The 16153-nt window shown below is 41.2% G+C and overlaps 1 protein-coding gene across 1 annotated transcript; it reads right to left on the bottom strand.

Annotated features, from left to right (window-relative positions):
• Window positions 1–855: 855 nt before the first annotated feature.
• On the bottom strand, window positions 856–4985 carry LOC135489771 (cysteinyl leukotriene receptor 1-like). Its single transcript, XM_064775290.1, has 4 exons — window positions 4851–4985; window positions 3568–3936; window positions 3237–3436; window positions 856–1994 (listed from the first exon to the last, which is right to left on the bottom strand). The coding sequence occupies exons 2-4, from the start codon at window positions 3891–3893 to the stop codon at window positions 1516–1518; spliced, it is 1005 nt and encodes a 334-aa protein (XP_064631360.1). The 5' UTR covers window positions 3894–3936; window positions 4851–4985; the 3' UTR covers window positions 856–1515.
• Window positions 4986–16153: the final 11168 nt, after the last annotated feature.

The following is a 16153-nucleotide window of genomic DNA, read 5'->3' as shown; positions in this document are numbered from 1 at the left end:
TCTTCGGAATTTCGTGACTACTAACATTGCCTGAATATCACTTTGCTTTACTAATGAAAGTATTTGTAGATTTTTCTTCAGAGTTTCAATAAGGACTTTTTTTGTTTTGGGGGGTGTGTATCAATCTAAAAGGTGCTTCAGTTTTATGAGACAACCTGTATAAACGGTCGGCGAGTGGCCTCACCATTTACGTCATTCCACATGCGCACTCATCGACCAGTAGGCCCACAACACTTCGAATCAATAGGGCTGCGGTAATAAGTGGTTTAGCGTAACCGTGACAGCTCGGCTGAGCCATCACAAGGGCCAGCGAAGTCACTCATTGGTTACCTCTGGTGAATAGACTCGAGAGAAGAGGCCGGGCCTTGAATATCCCGAAGTGGTGTTATTTTCATGAAACTACAGTAGTCTCCCTGGAGTCATAGTCCGGTAGCATTGTATTTGACCAATTAAGCAGCATGATCTATTGTACCGCTAACCCTAACCAAAACATTTAGCAATGCGGGCTATTGTTACACGGACTATCAGCCCTAGGACTACTATCCCTTGCACACCGGGAAACAAAGGATTCTATTATGCGCTTCAATCTCTGAGTTATTGACGTTTAGGGTCTCTATAGAACCATATTGCAGAATACAATAGGGCCGGAAACTTTTTCCAAGGGGGCATTTGTTACCGTTGCACCGGTCTGGCATTATCTCCCGCTACCACTCCAATGTATTGAAAAACATTTGGCAATGATTAAGCATGGTTTTGTTACATTATATCATATTCAATCCATATTCCGTTCATTTAGTCAATTCGCAGTGGTTCTAAATCTCCACTCCAGAAAGGAAAAGAAACAGGGGTCGGGAATTAGTTGGATAAGACCAGAGTTCCGTTCAAGTCAACAGCACGTAAAAATTATATACTTTACGCCCCGATGAGTCGTTCAGTAATCTTTACACGTCATGATGTTGGTAAAGCGAAAATTTTATTTTGAGAGGGAATTAAACTTTAATCTAGTCGTGTTTTGATGACATAATTGACTGTTCGGCAAAAGTAAGTTATATCGACAGTGCCCTTGCGAGCCATATACACTGATTCCGTTTGAAATCCTACAACTAAATCATTCCTTCAACACGCTGATCAACATGACACGATTTTGCCTGCGATGCCTATTGGTATACAAATCATGCGTGGTGAAGAAGGAGTAATTTTTTGGGGGTATGCATCCGTGGTACACTGTAATAACGAACATAAACAACAAGTGCTTATGGGATACTGAAAAGCACCAAGTTTTCGATTATGTGCGTTTTATTTTAGCGTACACCTAGCTAGTTTCAAGAAATAATAATCACGACAAGTTTTGTTTACATTGAAAAAACAAAATCGAAAGGAAATACGGAGGCCCGCCCAAAAATAAAAATCATTAGAAAATATTCTTATCGGTACTTTTAGCGAATTGCAAATATTAATAGGCACGGAAATTTAGCACTTTACGGCATTCGCGTTTGCTAATATACTAATTAAAATCTACTCTCCCTTACACAAGAAAAGTAGTCTCTTGACATCGGCACGATACTTTTTTCCTCCCCCGACGCAGTAAAGGTAAAATGTACTTGAGAAGTTGACATACCAGAGGTTGACAATTGTGAGATATTGAACTTTGTATCGCAAAGACCAATAATCATCGCTGAAGTCATAAAGTTGCTCTAGAGCAGGTGCGGCTAGAACCATTTCGTATAGACGATGCGGAAGTGACGTAACAACATAGGCAACGCAGATGAAAATCAACATTCGGGTCAAGTGATGCGTGTCTTTTTCCAATGTAGAGGCGACGCCCATTTTCTTCCGGTCTTCCGATGCTATTTTGAGGGTTATTATGATCCAAATGTTGCATAATACGATTATGAGGAATGGTATCAAACTACCACAGACAAGCATGTACATGTTACAAAGGATTTCAAGGGCTGGGTGACCAGGAATTATCACCTTCAGGATTCCTGCGAATTCTGAAAGGTACACCGAAAACAACTTTACAGAGAAATTCATATTCGGATTGCTAAACCTAAAGCGCCCGAAAACGAGCATTTCAATCGCTGCCATGTACCGTACTTACGCGTATTTAGGCGCATGCGCATATAAACGAAAACTGCTTGTTTTCATCCGTGTTTTACCTGGTCAAATTTGCCGTTCTCAAGCGCATGCGCCTATAAATTTTGTGGGGTCAATTCTATACTATACTGTTTTTTATACTTCGTGGTGTGCATGTGACTGCGCAGTGTCCCAGAAGTGTGGGATTCGTGTATGGCCGATGCATCTGTGCTTTACCTCGTACACTGTGCGATCCCCGCCAGGTTGTGGGATTATCATTTGATTGTTACACATACATGTGTTCGTTTTAGATTATAGACAGTTGATATTAGATTAAATATAACCAGCATTCGTGTACTTGGAACAATAAACAACACACAGGTTTTGTGAGTTATCTTCGCTTTATTTTTTCTCATTGCTGAGCGCATGCGCTAATATTCGGGATAAGCGCACCCTGAATATAAGCGCAGTGCGCCTAAATACGCATACATGCGGTACGATAGTAATCGCTTAGAGGAATGACAAAAAAATATTTTGTTTGAGAGTGAAACCAGTAATCGCTGAGCATGACCACAGGACGCAAGCGATGAGGCATTCGTGAACGATGGCAACCGCGAACGACTTATTTTTGTCGCACGCGATCATGATCGCATGTCGCAGTATCAAACATGCGAGGATGATATTGCGACGCCAAAATGATGATGATGATGATGATGAATTATAATGATGATGTTGATGATAACGATTATGGGACGATGGAGGTGCTGTTGGCGTAAAGGGGTGGGGATAGAATGGCACTTATCATCGTGTTTCGTCTTTGTTTATTAGATCTTAGTAAACGATCAACCATCCTAATTTTGAGAGTGGTATACAAGTACTCAATCGTTCCACAAGAAAGCAGGACCGAGGACGAACGATGCCTGTCATGTCTATAAATGCTAATTGTATTTCGTCTACTCCTTGGATAGCAAGCCCTAGCTAGAGACCAAGGTTATATGCTGTGATCACGTGATGCCGAAGTGATCATAATAATGGTAGGCATAGCTGATCATCTCATTCGTCCTCTGCACTGCGATCGTGTGGGACAATCAGGTACGATTCTACACAATTATTTTGAACAGACAAACTGGACCCATGTCAGGTGAAAACAAACTGCTTACCCTTATATGCGACGAAAATATGAGTGTTAATGACCATGACGGCAACGGTGCTGACCGCTACTGCTCTCCACGCATTGGATGTGGTGCATCTCTGCTTGGCCAGTAAAGGGACTCTGACGACGATGAGACGATCAATGGACATCATGGCGAGGAAAAAGCCAGACAATATGGACATTGAGTAGCCGAAGTAATAAACCCATCTGTAATAGAGCGAGGAACGATTGCCCACATCTCATTGATTAAAATCATAGCTCATCATACAAGTACCAATCTATAAGATGTGTGGGATGCTCGCAAGAAATGCATCGCAGTCTTGGTTCAATATACTTACTGCCAATGAAATTCCTTGGTTGCAGATTTAATCCAATACATTTTCATGAAACTCACGACTACTATCACCAGACTAATGGTGTCAACAATTGCGATGCCGGCCATGTAAATACAGGTTGAAAACCGCCTATTTTCCTTCTGCAAACTGATCAAAAGGCACAAGATATTGCCAGGAATCCCGAAAATAGCGGTCACCATCCAAACATAGTTTGCCAACACGTCCGAGAAGAAAAGCATCACGGCCATTCCTGGGGACTGCATCGTTTGATCCGCCGTCCTGCTAACGGATGCGATGTAAACGGTAGTAGTGTTGGTGCTTCCATCCATTTTCAAATTTACTCTAAGTCAGCGTGGTCTTTTCTAAAAACGGCTAAATGATAAATGGTTATCAAAGAACTGCACTAGTCGACACTGCATTTGAATGCTTTGGATAACTTTATAAACACCACGAACGACGAGCTTTACAATTTGTTGTGGCCTTCTTACTCGCTAGCCAAGCAACATTCGAAAACCAAAATGTAAATTCATTACCGGTGTTCAAAATTTCAAGTACCAGTTAATGTGGTTCATACCAAAGTCTCCGCTAGTCCGCTTCATGAAGTGAATAACGTCACAGTCCTTTTGTGTTACCTTGGGAAGACTACTGAGCTGATTTCTTTAAAACTGATTTTTTTTTCTTGAATCTGATTTTGAGACCCAAGATTATTTTCATATTTTAGTACCTATAGTAAATATGTTTTGTATTCCCTGGCATTGATGAAGTGCATACTTTTGTCATTTTCTCCCCTACAAGGTATTTGCGGATAAATTTTCATGAAATCTTCAATAAATTTCAATGTGCCCAAAAATGTCTATTTGAAAAAATCTAACCTATCCATACCCCTAAAATCGTCAAATGTTTCGTGTTGGGACCCGAAATAAGGTTGAAGAAAGTTTGAAAAAAATGGCCTACTGGAGTGTTCACACTGCGGCCCAAATGGACAATGATATTTAGTTGAGCAGACGGCTATGTGGCATTGCCTTTTTTAAGATACCACAACTGCTGTAAACCGCAAAAGCTTACTTATTCTCGCTGGCGTTATTACGTGAAATACGGATTTTTATTAATCAATTGGAAAAACCTATGAAGGTTGATTCTCCACCAGTGGAAATAAACACTCAACAATAAATAATCGTATTGTCTTGGAAACAATCACGATAAATTTTGCACTATTCGAACTTCACTTCTCACAACAAATAGCCGACATGCTTTACTAAACAGAATTTCACCAAAATAACACTTACCGCTACTGAAAGTATGACTGCTGCAACATTCCTAGTTGGATTTTATTTCAGCTTTCACGAATTCAAAAATTATTTTAATGAGCATTCAAGTTTTATCAGTCTGTTAGAAATGCCGAATTCGTCATAACCGAGAACACCGATGTATAGGCCTTGACACCCCTTTCCCAGCCACTATGCATTATCCTAGGAACTTGTCCAAATCACTAGGCATTTTCCAGGGCGTAGAACCCATCAAAACCACAAGGCGAAATAGCACAGCCTGATTATATGCTTTCGGTCACAGGTATGAATTAATTCATATGAATGCAGGAAGTCAAACAATCGCAGCAGTCTTAACAGTCTAGAAAAAATATACAAATGCAATTATAACACCAATGATCAAACAAACTTTAGTCGGATTTCATGTGTTGAAATATCAACCAATTTTGTGCAGGCTAAACATACACAATCAAGCTTTGTATCACCCGCAATATCATGAACAATAAGTGTGGTCTCACAATTACGAATATGAAATGTAATATATTCGGCATTCGGAAAGTTTGCAACAAATTACTTAATTCAGCTTACTAGCATATACCCATGGAGCGGGCAAAGTTGAAATGTAATACCTTAGTTAAATGGGCACGATGATTGAACTACATTAAATATCTAACGTTACTGAAGTTTTATTAAAGGTTAAACACGAAATGAACTGCATTTAGGGACTTATTGCTGCTATCTACATGCAACCCCCAATAGATTGATTGGAGTACGCTATTTTGCACAATGCATTGAGACCAGTGACAGCAGGTCCTGTTCCAAATAAGGCCCTCACATATTAGGCATATCACCTACCCACTCCGGTACCCAATGCCACTGTCGGACCAAAGCCTGGTGCATGGAGAGATGCAGAACGCAATTCAAACTGACAACATCAGTCAGTAAAGAATAAATCAAAGAGCAGGCGCTGGTCACTGTACATATTTTGTCCATCCTGTTATAACTGTTTATTGATGCCCACTGCATGTTCCGGCAGGCCACTCTGCAGAATTTGCCTTATCACTCAGGTCAGTGTTTCTCGAATAGAACTAAAATAGAACAGGCTAATTATTAATCTCCCTGCTAATAACCTGCACCATGGACCAGGTCGTATAGCACTACATACGTGCTGGAAGCTAATACTGATGTGGCAGGGAGAATATGCGTGAAGTTTGTGTATGCTTTTGAGAATGAGCGGAGCTCTCCAGTCGACGTGCTCTCTGAAAAGTTGTTATTTATTCCAAAACCATCAAGATATTCGACGTATGACACCCTCAGTGACACTCTTACTTATGACCCACACCTACGAAGCCAAAAGTTGCAAGAATTCGACGCATTTTCGAGGCCCAATTTTGAAACAAAAATCGCCTCCTATTTAGCGGCCACAACGCGCATTATAGTATAGATTGTTCCGATACTTCGTATTCATCAGGTTATTCAGTCAAAACGTTTCGAATTTTAAAATCGAATACCTTTAAGTCTTATTTATACGGGGTGTCTCCAAAAAAGTATACCCACCTTGAATCATTGAATATACTGTCCTCGCGCAGTTACCTCGTCATCGAATGAGTTCCCTAACAGCCCTGATGGGGTGAACTGAAGTCACGACTCATTGGGGCTGAAATCGTGTGGGCATGGCTTAAAACAAAAAGGGCCGATTTAGTGGAATGTCGCTCTCCATTCCTTTTGTGAAATACAAAGTTTCAGTACCATAATAATTTGCATAGACAAGGGTCGTAGGTCTACATGTATGCAATTTTTTGAGTAAATGAACCATTGGAAAAATTTACATTCGTTCGTTTCGAGGAGTGTTCGGGCCTATTTTGACAATATCCAATACAGTTAACTGAAGGTATTGTCGCTCGATCAATAATAGAGAGTTAGAGATAGTCCCGATGACACTAACGTCGACGCTAACGAAATTTTTACAAGCAAGTACCGGTACTGCAAAAGGATAGGCCTAATGTTTTAACGTAAGTGGTAGTGTTTTCGGGATTCTTTCTTGAATATCTAGTACCAGGACAGTCTCTTAACATCTCTATTGCCAGAAGATGTATAGGCCTACACCGAGTCTGATGATCATCAAATAGACATTTAATAGTGTAAAACAAAAGAACGTAAGAAGTCAAATTCGTTTCAATAATAATTCCGTTTATTCACATTTAGATATCAGTTTCATCTAACTCAGGCTCATCCTGGATTCTCTTCGTCACCACGGAGATCATGAACTCAAGAAGAGGTTCTTCACCGGCTTGTACCACCCTAATAAGTCCAGCTGCTCGAAATGCACGGTCAGGAGCTTCAGCCGAAACATCCGCCCATGCTTCGATGACAATAGCAAGTGTCATTTCAGGGGTGACACTGCGCCCAAGGCCTCGTAAACTTGGTAGTTAGCAGAAAGAAACTAACTCCAAGAATAAATTTCAAGCATGTATAGCATGTGCTATATTTTATCAAGAGACTTTTTAACATACTTCACAGTAGTGATTCATACTACAGACAGGTGGCTGCACCGTACCGTCAGGGGAATAAGGGGCCATCTCAGAGGTACAATACATCAACCCCCCCCCCCCCCTCCACCCAAGCGTATCAAAGCTCATGCTATACGCGGAGCATCAAAGGTAAACATAAGATATTACAGAATTGAACCTTACTAGGTCTATATATAAAGAAAAATTAAAAGTATGTACGGTACGGTACATAAAACAGGCAAATATGTCGAAGGGAGTTCAAACACGACGAGTGCGAGCAAGTCGCTCAATCAACTGAGTCGCTTCTATCAATTTCAAAATAATGATAAACAGCATACTTTGGCCTACCTGGATGATGAAGAGCACAGGTGAATACAAATGCAATCGTAAAGAAAACAAAATTATCACGTTACCCGTGTACCCTGGTCCAAAAGCAAAAATAGGCCGATACACTTATATAAAAAATACAGAAGATATAACCGGTAATATAACATACCGTAAATGCAAGTTAAAATGCCAGTTGAAAATACAGTTCAACGTTCAAATTCTACACGGTCGAAAAAACAAAGTCCAATTCACGGCTGGCTGAACAATCCAGTCGAGATTTGCACGCACAGGAAAAGTAGGTCATGGCCGGCAAAGCAATCCGGTCGACCTCGAAATTTCCTTGAATAAAGAGTCATTGCTAGAGAGGTCACGAATGTTCATATGATCCTCGAAATATCCACACTCAGAATTGCACCATGGATAAAAAAGGACACCGAACTGGCATGAAGAGAGGAAATACAGTTGTGGTTAACTACAAAACCAGAGGTACAAATATTAAAAGCCTCCAATGACATAAAGGGATGGCACAAAAAGGTTGTAACATTTGACAGAAATATCAAAAATTCTCCAAAAATATAAACCGAGTTAGGCCTACACCACCCAACCACCAATGCCTTACCATAACACTATCCTGTACTAGTGAATGCACATTGACCTACCACTAATAATATATGGAACAGAAAAGATTCAAAACAGATGAGGCTTCCGGATTACCTCAACCTGATTCACACACCATTCACACTCACATGAAATCAAATGCGCAGTCAGTAAGCAAACACATACACAATGTTAAAAGCCAAACAGAGCACTCATAAATGGTCCATGCCATGGTAGATGACGATCCCCTTTAAATGTCTTTCTGGGATTAAAGTACCAAACGAAGTCACCCGGCGGCTTGATAGACTTATAGATAAAAAAAACAGATGGCTCAAATTGTTTCTTTTGGACTCTTTGAGCTAACGTGAGATGATTGCGAGCAAGAGCATAGGCTTTGTGAAAGCGGTTCTCCAACTGCCTGATGTAAGCTGGCACAGAGGCCTAAGACTCGGATGGTTTGAGGTACAGGAGATCCAGTGGAACTTTCATTTCTCTCGCCGTCAACATATAATGTGGCGTTTCTCCAGTGCTATTATGTACAGAGGATCTATAGGCCATTATAAATAAAGGTAGCATCGCAATTCATATACTATAATGCATACTTGGTCTTTCTCACGCAATGTACATGATGTACTCACAGTCACACACGGGGCCATGGCGATTTAGCGGATTCTGCGGAATCTGGTCTGCAGTGGATTGGTATCCGGTCGTTTCGCTCCATGACGTTTTCGCCCCCAGCATTTTCGCCCCCAAACTTAGCCTAATACCATTAGGCCCCACGTGGTGGCGCTGAAGGTGGCCGCTGCCGTGATGTATATATATATAACGAGTCTTGTATAGCGCAGTATCCGATCCATTAGGATCGCTCAAAGCGCTGCATCACTGCTAATGAAGGCTTCAGAAAAGAGGAAATGTTTCAAGGAACGTTTGAAAGGAACAATGTCTTGGATGTTTCTGATAGTTGCTGGAAGTTTATTCCACATTTTTGGTACACCAATAGAAAAAGCTCTAGTTCCTATTGATTGCACCTTTGCTCTGGGAGGTTGAAGGAGAGTTTCAGCTGAGGAGCGAAGGGGACGGTTAGGTGTGTAGATTGATATAAGCTCGGAGAGATAGGATGGGGCCAGACCATGGAGACATTTGAAACTAAGGAGGAGGACCTTGTAAGCGATACGCTGTTCAACAGGGAGCCAATGTAGAGACTTGAGGACTGGGGTAATATGTGACCTCTTTCGAGACTTGGTAATAAGACGAGCCGCGTTGTTTTGCACTAACTGCAGTGGACGGACAGTAGATTTAGGCAAGCCAAGAAGAAGGGAATTGCAGAAGTCAAGTCTAGAAGTGATGAGGGCTTGAATATAGAGCCTGGTGGTGATGACCGATAGATATCTGCGGATCTTTCCAATATTGCGGATATGAAAGTATGAGGCCCTAACACAAGCACTGATGTGCTGTTTGAAAGTGAAATCACTGTCAAAAACTACACCAAGGTTTCTCGCTGAAAGAGAAGCATACACATCAGCGTCAATGATGCGGACTGATTGCAGCCTAAGCACGTCGATGTGCTTCTTGGGACCAATGAACAATAGATCTGTCTTTTCACCATTACACTTGAGAAAGTTTCTTACCAACCATTTGTTGAGGTCGAAAACACCGGTTGACATCAAGTCACATGTGGGGCCGAGCTCAGGCAGTGTGAAAACCAGGTATAACTGACTGTCATCGGCATAAAAGTGGTAAGAAATGCTATGTGCCATGATGATAGCACCGATAGGTGTAGTATAGATGGAAAATAACAGGGGACCAAGTATGGAACCCTGAGGTACCCCACACTTGATCATACTTGGCTTTGAAAGTTTACCCTCAACGCACACCTCCTGACACCTGCCACTAAGATAGGACGTGAACCATTTCAATGCCACCCCTGAGACTCCCATTGCACCAAGGCGATTTATCAGCTTCACATGATCCACAGTATCGAAAGCAGCGCTCATGTCCAAAAGTACTAAGAGGACACATTTATTTTCATCGAGCGCACGAATGACATCATTATGGACACGAGTAAGCCCAGTTTCAACGCTGTGCATAGGACGATAGGCTGATTGAAAAGGTTCACGCAGATCGTTGCTATCCAAGTGTACTGATAATTGATTGGCAACTACCCTCTCAAGCACCTTTGAGAGAAAGCATAGATTGGACACCGGGCGATAGTTTTTAAGTACATCGGCATCCAATGATGGTTTCTTAATAAGTGGATTAAGAATAGCCCTCTTGAAACTATCAGGGACAACACCACAACTGAGAGAGGAGTTGATGATTGCAATCATAAGCTCAACTATACCCGGTGTACACTTTTTCAGCAAAGGTGTTGGAATGGGGTCAAGTGAACAGCTAGTAGCTCTCATTTGACCGAGGAGTTTAACAAACTCAGTGGAAGTAACAGGCTTAAACTCATCAAGCTTGGAGGAGCACCGATACTGTTCATGCACTTGCTCATCACCGTCCTGGTCAGGGAAAGACTCCCTAATCAGTTGAACCTTATTTGCAAAATATGCACTGAACCTTTCTGCAAGTTCATTGGCGCACTCATGACTCGGCAAAACAGTGTTCTTCTTGCCATAGAGTAAAGAGTTCACTGTTCTGAAAGTGTCAACAGTTGATGATCCCTCAGCCTGCACAGCAAAATGGTCCTCCTTGGCTGTCTCAATAATGTAATGTAATCAAGCCAAATCAAGAGAGTGTCTGAGAGTCACTCTACCCAAAAATTAGTCGTTTCGCCTCCTGGGACTTGGGGTGGTTTAAGGATCGTTGCCAGGATCTCGGGCTTGTCACCTGTCATCGCATGATCTTGCTGGCTGTTTGGTCATCAAGAGTGGGATGATTGACTCGGGTGGACGTTTTAGAAAAATCTTTTATTTGTTATCATGAGAGTGGGAAATTCTCTGTTTAAACTGATTTGTCATCTGGGAGTCCTGGACATCATCAGTCATCATGTGACTTGAATATCTTAATGATGGATCATCAAGGCAATCGTTGCTCGTGCACAATTTTGCGATTGTAAAATAAAGAGAGACGTGTCAACCAGGCCAGTGTAGAAGTTTAAATTGTCCCCTGGAAAAAGTGTCCGTCGCTATTGTATTCTGCACGATATTAACAAATTAACGAATGAGCGAAAATGACGTGTGTTTTTCGGGTGCGTAACGACTCACACGATTACGGGCCAACTCGGCCTGGGTTATAGATCACGGTCAATGGTCTCATTAGGGAGGTTTTATTTATTCATGCGCGCCCCCCCCCCCTCACCGTAGTTCCTAAAATCATTGATTTCTCGGTCCTTACAGTATGTCAGTGTTGATTCAGCAGTTGTTTTGGCAAAGACATGTTTTTTTGGAGTTTCTGAAACCTAGAGCGCTACTCAATAGGCGGCTAACAAGAAACTACGCATTTATACTGTTGTTGCCGACGTATGTGTACACTGAACTTGGGATGTGCGTCGGCCCCGTGTTGAAATACCGTCCAGTGCCAGTTGGTGCGTTTTTCGCTGATTTGTGCAAAATTCAACATATCTCAAAAGTTCAATGGTTGACCCTCGATTTTTTTTTGATTTTTGTGTAGCGTAAGTGTATAGTGCTGCGCACTATACCAGTATTTATGGAACAATCTCTTCACGTTGATCATGAACTGCTGTAAATATATTCCTTTCGTTTAAATATTGTTTCATGTCGCGAACGAGTGAAGGCTCCCAATAAGGACTTCCAGTTAAAAGACCTTCGACCTTAGTTGATGATATGGTGTTTGTACGATATGAAAGTTGTTATTGATGTTTGCTTATAGAGTCCTTCTCAGACCCCTCGCTTGTTTGCATGTCATGAAGCAGTATCATGTTGCAATGCTACCATTTAGGCCTTTCGCTTTTCGGGCTTCATTTCATCCAAGTCAAAACATTACTCACCTTAGCAGGTGCATCATTACATAAGTATAATCAACACTATTTCTATTAAAAGAACAAAATCATCGTCACAGCATATTTCATCATGCTAAGGAATGTATTCCTAGAAACCATGACTAATTCGTTGAGTAATATCTATGCAAGTTTTTAATTGAGCAATATTTAGAAATACTGATATATGTCAAAAGCAAAATAAAGCTTCGAGAAACAGTTTTATTAAGTGAGATACGTTTAGTAGCATCAACTAGTACTGTATCCAATACCACTGTATAACTTGTCATAATTTGCCGTTAAGATCGAAATATTTATCTGTTAAGAAAATACCATAAATTATGTGGTCAAATTATGTACCAATCATTGTGAAAGACAATGAGTCATGTGATGCAATCCCAGGGAGATCACCTCAAAAAGCTAGTTTAAACCAGAAATAGGTATACATCTGATGAGTAAAAGTGACCAAAATTACACATATAAATTCCTGGAAAAACAGGTAAATTCCTGAACAAAAACGGGTATATAAGGGGCAACAAGTGGCTTAAAAAAAGTAGACTACTTTAAGTCAGGAAGAGGCTGACACTTGGACGGATACTCAGAGTTAAACGGACACTGAGATCCGAAACCCCCGATTTCCCGTATTTCTCATATTTCGGATAACTAAAAATCATTCCATTTCACTTGGAGGAAATACACGTAAGTCTGCCGATTTCACCTATTTTTCTACACCATAATTATCATTCTTATGTTGATAGCTACCCAATTAGCCACCATCTTGATTACTATACGCTTTGGCTTTGAAGTGATCTCCCACGGAAAATTACTTATGATAAGAAATAATTACTATTACGTGTACGTATAATTTATACCTGCTGCTTCAACAACTAATAGCGGTATTCAGCCCAGTTGATCTTTAGGCCTTTCTGTTTCATTCCCCACCTACTATTGTAAATTCTCCTCAATAAAATTATAAAACATATTTGAATCTTAGCTTGATAATATCGTGTGCAAAACTAACAACCTTTTACATAAATTGATTCCTAGCGAAGAGGTACGATTCTTGAAGGCGCCCCTTTCTGCTACTGTAGAGCTTGTGCTTTACCTTTGAGTTAAGTCCACCCCCCATTTTGAATACGTTTAGCAGAGCCTCATACCAAGAATTACCTCGTGTTTAGGACTCAGTTTGTCTGTGTCTTCATTAATCTCAAAACAACACCACTGGTACTCTTTGGAAATATTGACTTGTCTCAATACGACCTCCTGCTGTGAATAGATTACTAATCTATCACAGGTACCAATTACACGTGTTGCTGTGTACACAGCTTCCAGTAAGCCACCAGAGCACGCTTACATCTGCTGAACTCAGGACATTGTGTGACTCCTTGAGCAAAACCCTTCTTACCATATCACAAAAGTAAGAATTATTCCCCGATCATTGTCCCTGACTTCTTGCCATTTTACAAGAGTAAGAATATCCCCACGGATCACGGTCCCCACTGCTGGAGCAAATACTTACCATTTCACAAGCGTAAGAATTACACACGCCCCAACCATCCAACTGATAAAAGGGACCAAGACCACCCCCACTTCCACCCTTCTTTTAACCTTTCTTTTAAACCCCTCTACATAAGCAACTCTCTTTCATGGGAGAATGGTCACTGTAAGAATTATTCAGGAAGAAATGTATAATATTTGGGGGTTTTCGTGATTGTCCGGCCCAATTGGCAATATTGCCATTTGGGATGGTGAACAGAGCTAGGAGCAAATGTGACGCTTATGATTTATTTAAAGAAATAAAATGCCCGATTTAACATCCTGCAGAATCAGGGGAATCGGGCGTTTCCAGTGATATACGACACAAATGGGTTGTCCTCATGCATTCACTTTGGAAACGCATTTTAAAATAGATGTTACGTCCTGTTAATGGGGTACGTCATCATCGCGTACATTTGGGAAAAACTCCCTCACGAGACCAATGTGGAAATCGTCCGATAATAGAATGCAGACATTTTTTTCATGCATGTTGGGGTTTTTCCGAAAAGCGTGATAATCTTAGCAGTTTAGACAATTTAACAGTTATGGAATATTACAAATATTTATTATAAGGATAATTTATCATAATATCGATATTCTCGAGCTGTTTTTATGCGGATTCCGCCCAGATTCCGCAGGTTCCGCAGAATCCGCAGGATCCGCTAAATCGCCATGGCCCACACACGGTGCATGCTACTGGCTACTGCCATGCACTCTCGCTGGATTTGCCGGTGCCGATTCCCGAGAAACACCTGATGTCCTCCAAAATCATGAAATAAAGTTGGTTCATGTCCTGCCAGGGTTAGCCAGATGTGTCATTTTAGGGGTGACACTGCGCCCCAGGCCTCGTAAACTTGGTAGTTAGCAGAAAGAAACTAACTCACTAAATGTCAAGCATGTATAGCATGTGCTATATTTTGTCAAGAGACTTTTTAAGCATACTTCAAAGTAGTGATTCATACTACAGACAGGCGGCAGCACCGTACCGTCAGGGAATAGGGGCCATCTCAGAGGTACAATACAACTACATCAGCTAAAGAGATGTTTGGGCACTGTCCGTCTGGTGTTGTATTTTTCCATTCCCAGTCTGCCTACTTGGCCCTTAATTATGATGCATTTGAAACCTCCAATCACTGTCAAGTCAAGTGGTTGTACCTATGACGTACATCCAGCTGGAATAGAGTCCTCCGCCATATGTGGACGAAACCGGTCGAGAATGAATAACGTGTCCCCTGGTTCCGTATCGCGAGCAATTGGCAATGCAATTTCATCCAAATAAAATTGGAGAGTGTCCCCGTTCTTCCAAGCTGTCTTAGATGACGTGACCCTAACACTGTCCGATATATTAACGAGGTCTCTAATCTGACGAATGTATCCTAATGATACTAATGAGGTATGATAACTGCGAATACGACAACCAAAGTTGTTCTCAACGTCCCTAATAATTTGTTCTTGATTGTCGTTTTAGGAAGCTAATATAGCTGTGTCGCCCCTCACCGCGACGGTAGTTCGAGCAACAGCTGTCGACTTCACCATCACCTTCATGTAAGACGGCTTCGGCATCATGACCAAGAAAAAACACACCAAGGATTAATGTTCCGGCTTTTCAGGCCGACTGTTTGGATACTCATTGCAGTGTCTATTGTTATTGTCGGTCAGTGTTTTCCAATGGTTGGTGAACCGGTCAACCCCCTTGGGTGCACAGAGAAGGAGGAGAAGGAGATGAGTTATATGACCCTCACTGAGAACACATGGATGATTTTTTGTAACTTCTTGGGCCAAGGTTAGTGTAACTTCGCGCGTGGGCTCTATTACTGCAGCGCTCTTCAATACTGTAGAACCTCTCTATTAAGAACACCCTCGGGACTGACAAGTGATGTCCTTAATAGAGAGGTGTCCTGATTAGAGAGGTCAAATTGAATGGAAACAACCAATTTGGGGCCAAAACTAGTGTCCTTAATAGAGAGGATGTCCTTACTAGAGAGGTGTCCGCTGAGGGAAGTTCCACTGTACTTTCTTCTACAGAGGTGATCAACAAAATTGACAACAATTGTTTATTTAGGGATGTTTTCCAAGATGAGACATCTTTGGTCAGTGACCGTATAGGCGATGAGCCGTGGTTTACAAGATATGAAAAGTGACTGGCACAAGATTTCGGGTACAATTACCATTTAAACTATTTAATAGGCATGCATAGTTCATTTTTTGATTAAAGATTGTTTGTCACAGACAATTGCTGATATTAACTATCTTTTGATACACTTAAAGAATTATTAGCAGTTAAGTTTTTGATTTTCTTACTTGTTTGGTTAGGATTTGATAGGCAAAATGTACTTCATCTAACGCGAACATATTCCATTACCCATTTCTATTTCAGCGTCTGTTACCTGGTAGCCTGTATCAAGTTCGGGGAG

The sequence above is a fragment of the Lineus longissimus genome, chromosome 6, assembly GCF_910592395.1.
Source record: "Lineus longissimus chromosome 6, tnLinLong1.2, whole genome shotgun sequence".
Classification (NCBI taxonomy): Eukaryota; Metazoa; Nemertea; class Pilidiophora; order Heteronemertea; family Lineidae; genus Lineus; species Lineus longissimus.
This window is presented reverse-complemented; position numbering and strand designations above follow the sequence as displayed.

Bases quoted from the DNA above. Each gene is read 5' to 3' on its own strand.
- LOC135489771 (XM_064775290.1), bottom strand. From the start codon at position 3,893: ATGGATGGAAGCACCAACACTACTACCGTTTACATCGCATCCGTTAGC. The intron at 3,437-3,567 runs GTAAGTATATTG...GCTCTATTACAG, and splicing joins ACCAAGGAATTTCATTGGCA to ATGGGTTTATTACTTCGGCT. The intron at 1,995-3,236 runs GTAAGCAGTTTG...TGTACCTTTCAG, and splicing joins TATTTTCGTCGCATATAAGG to AATTCGCAGGAATCCTGAAG.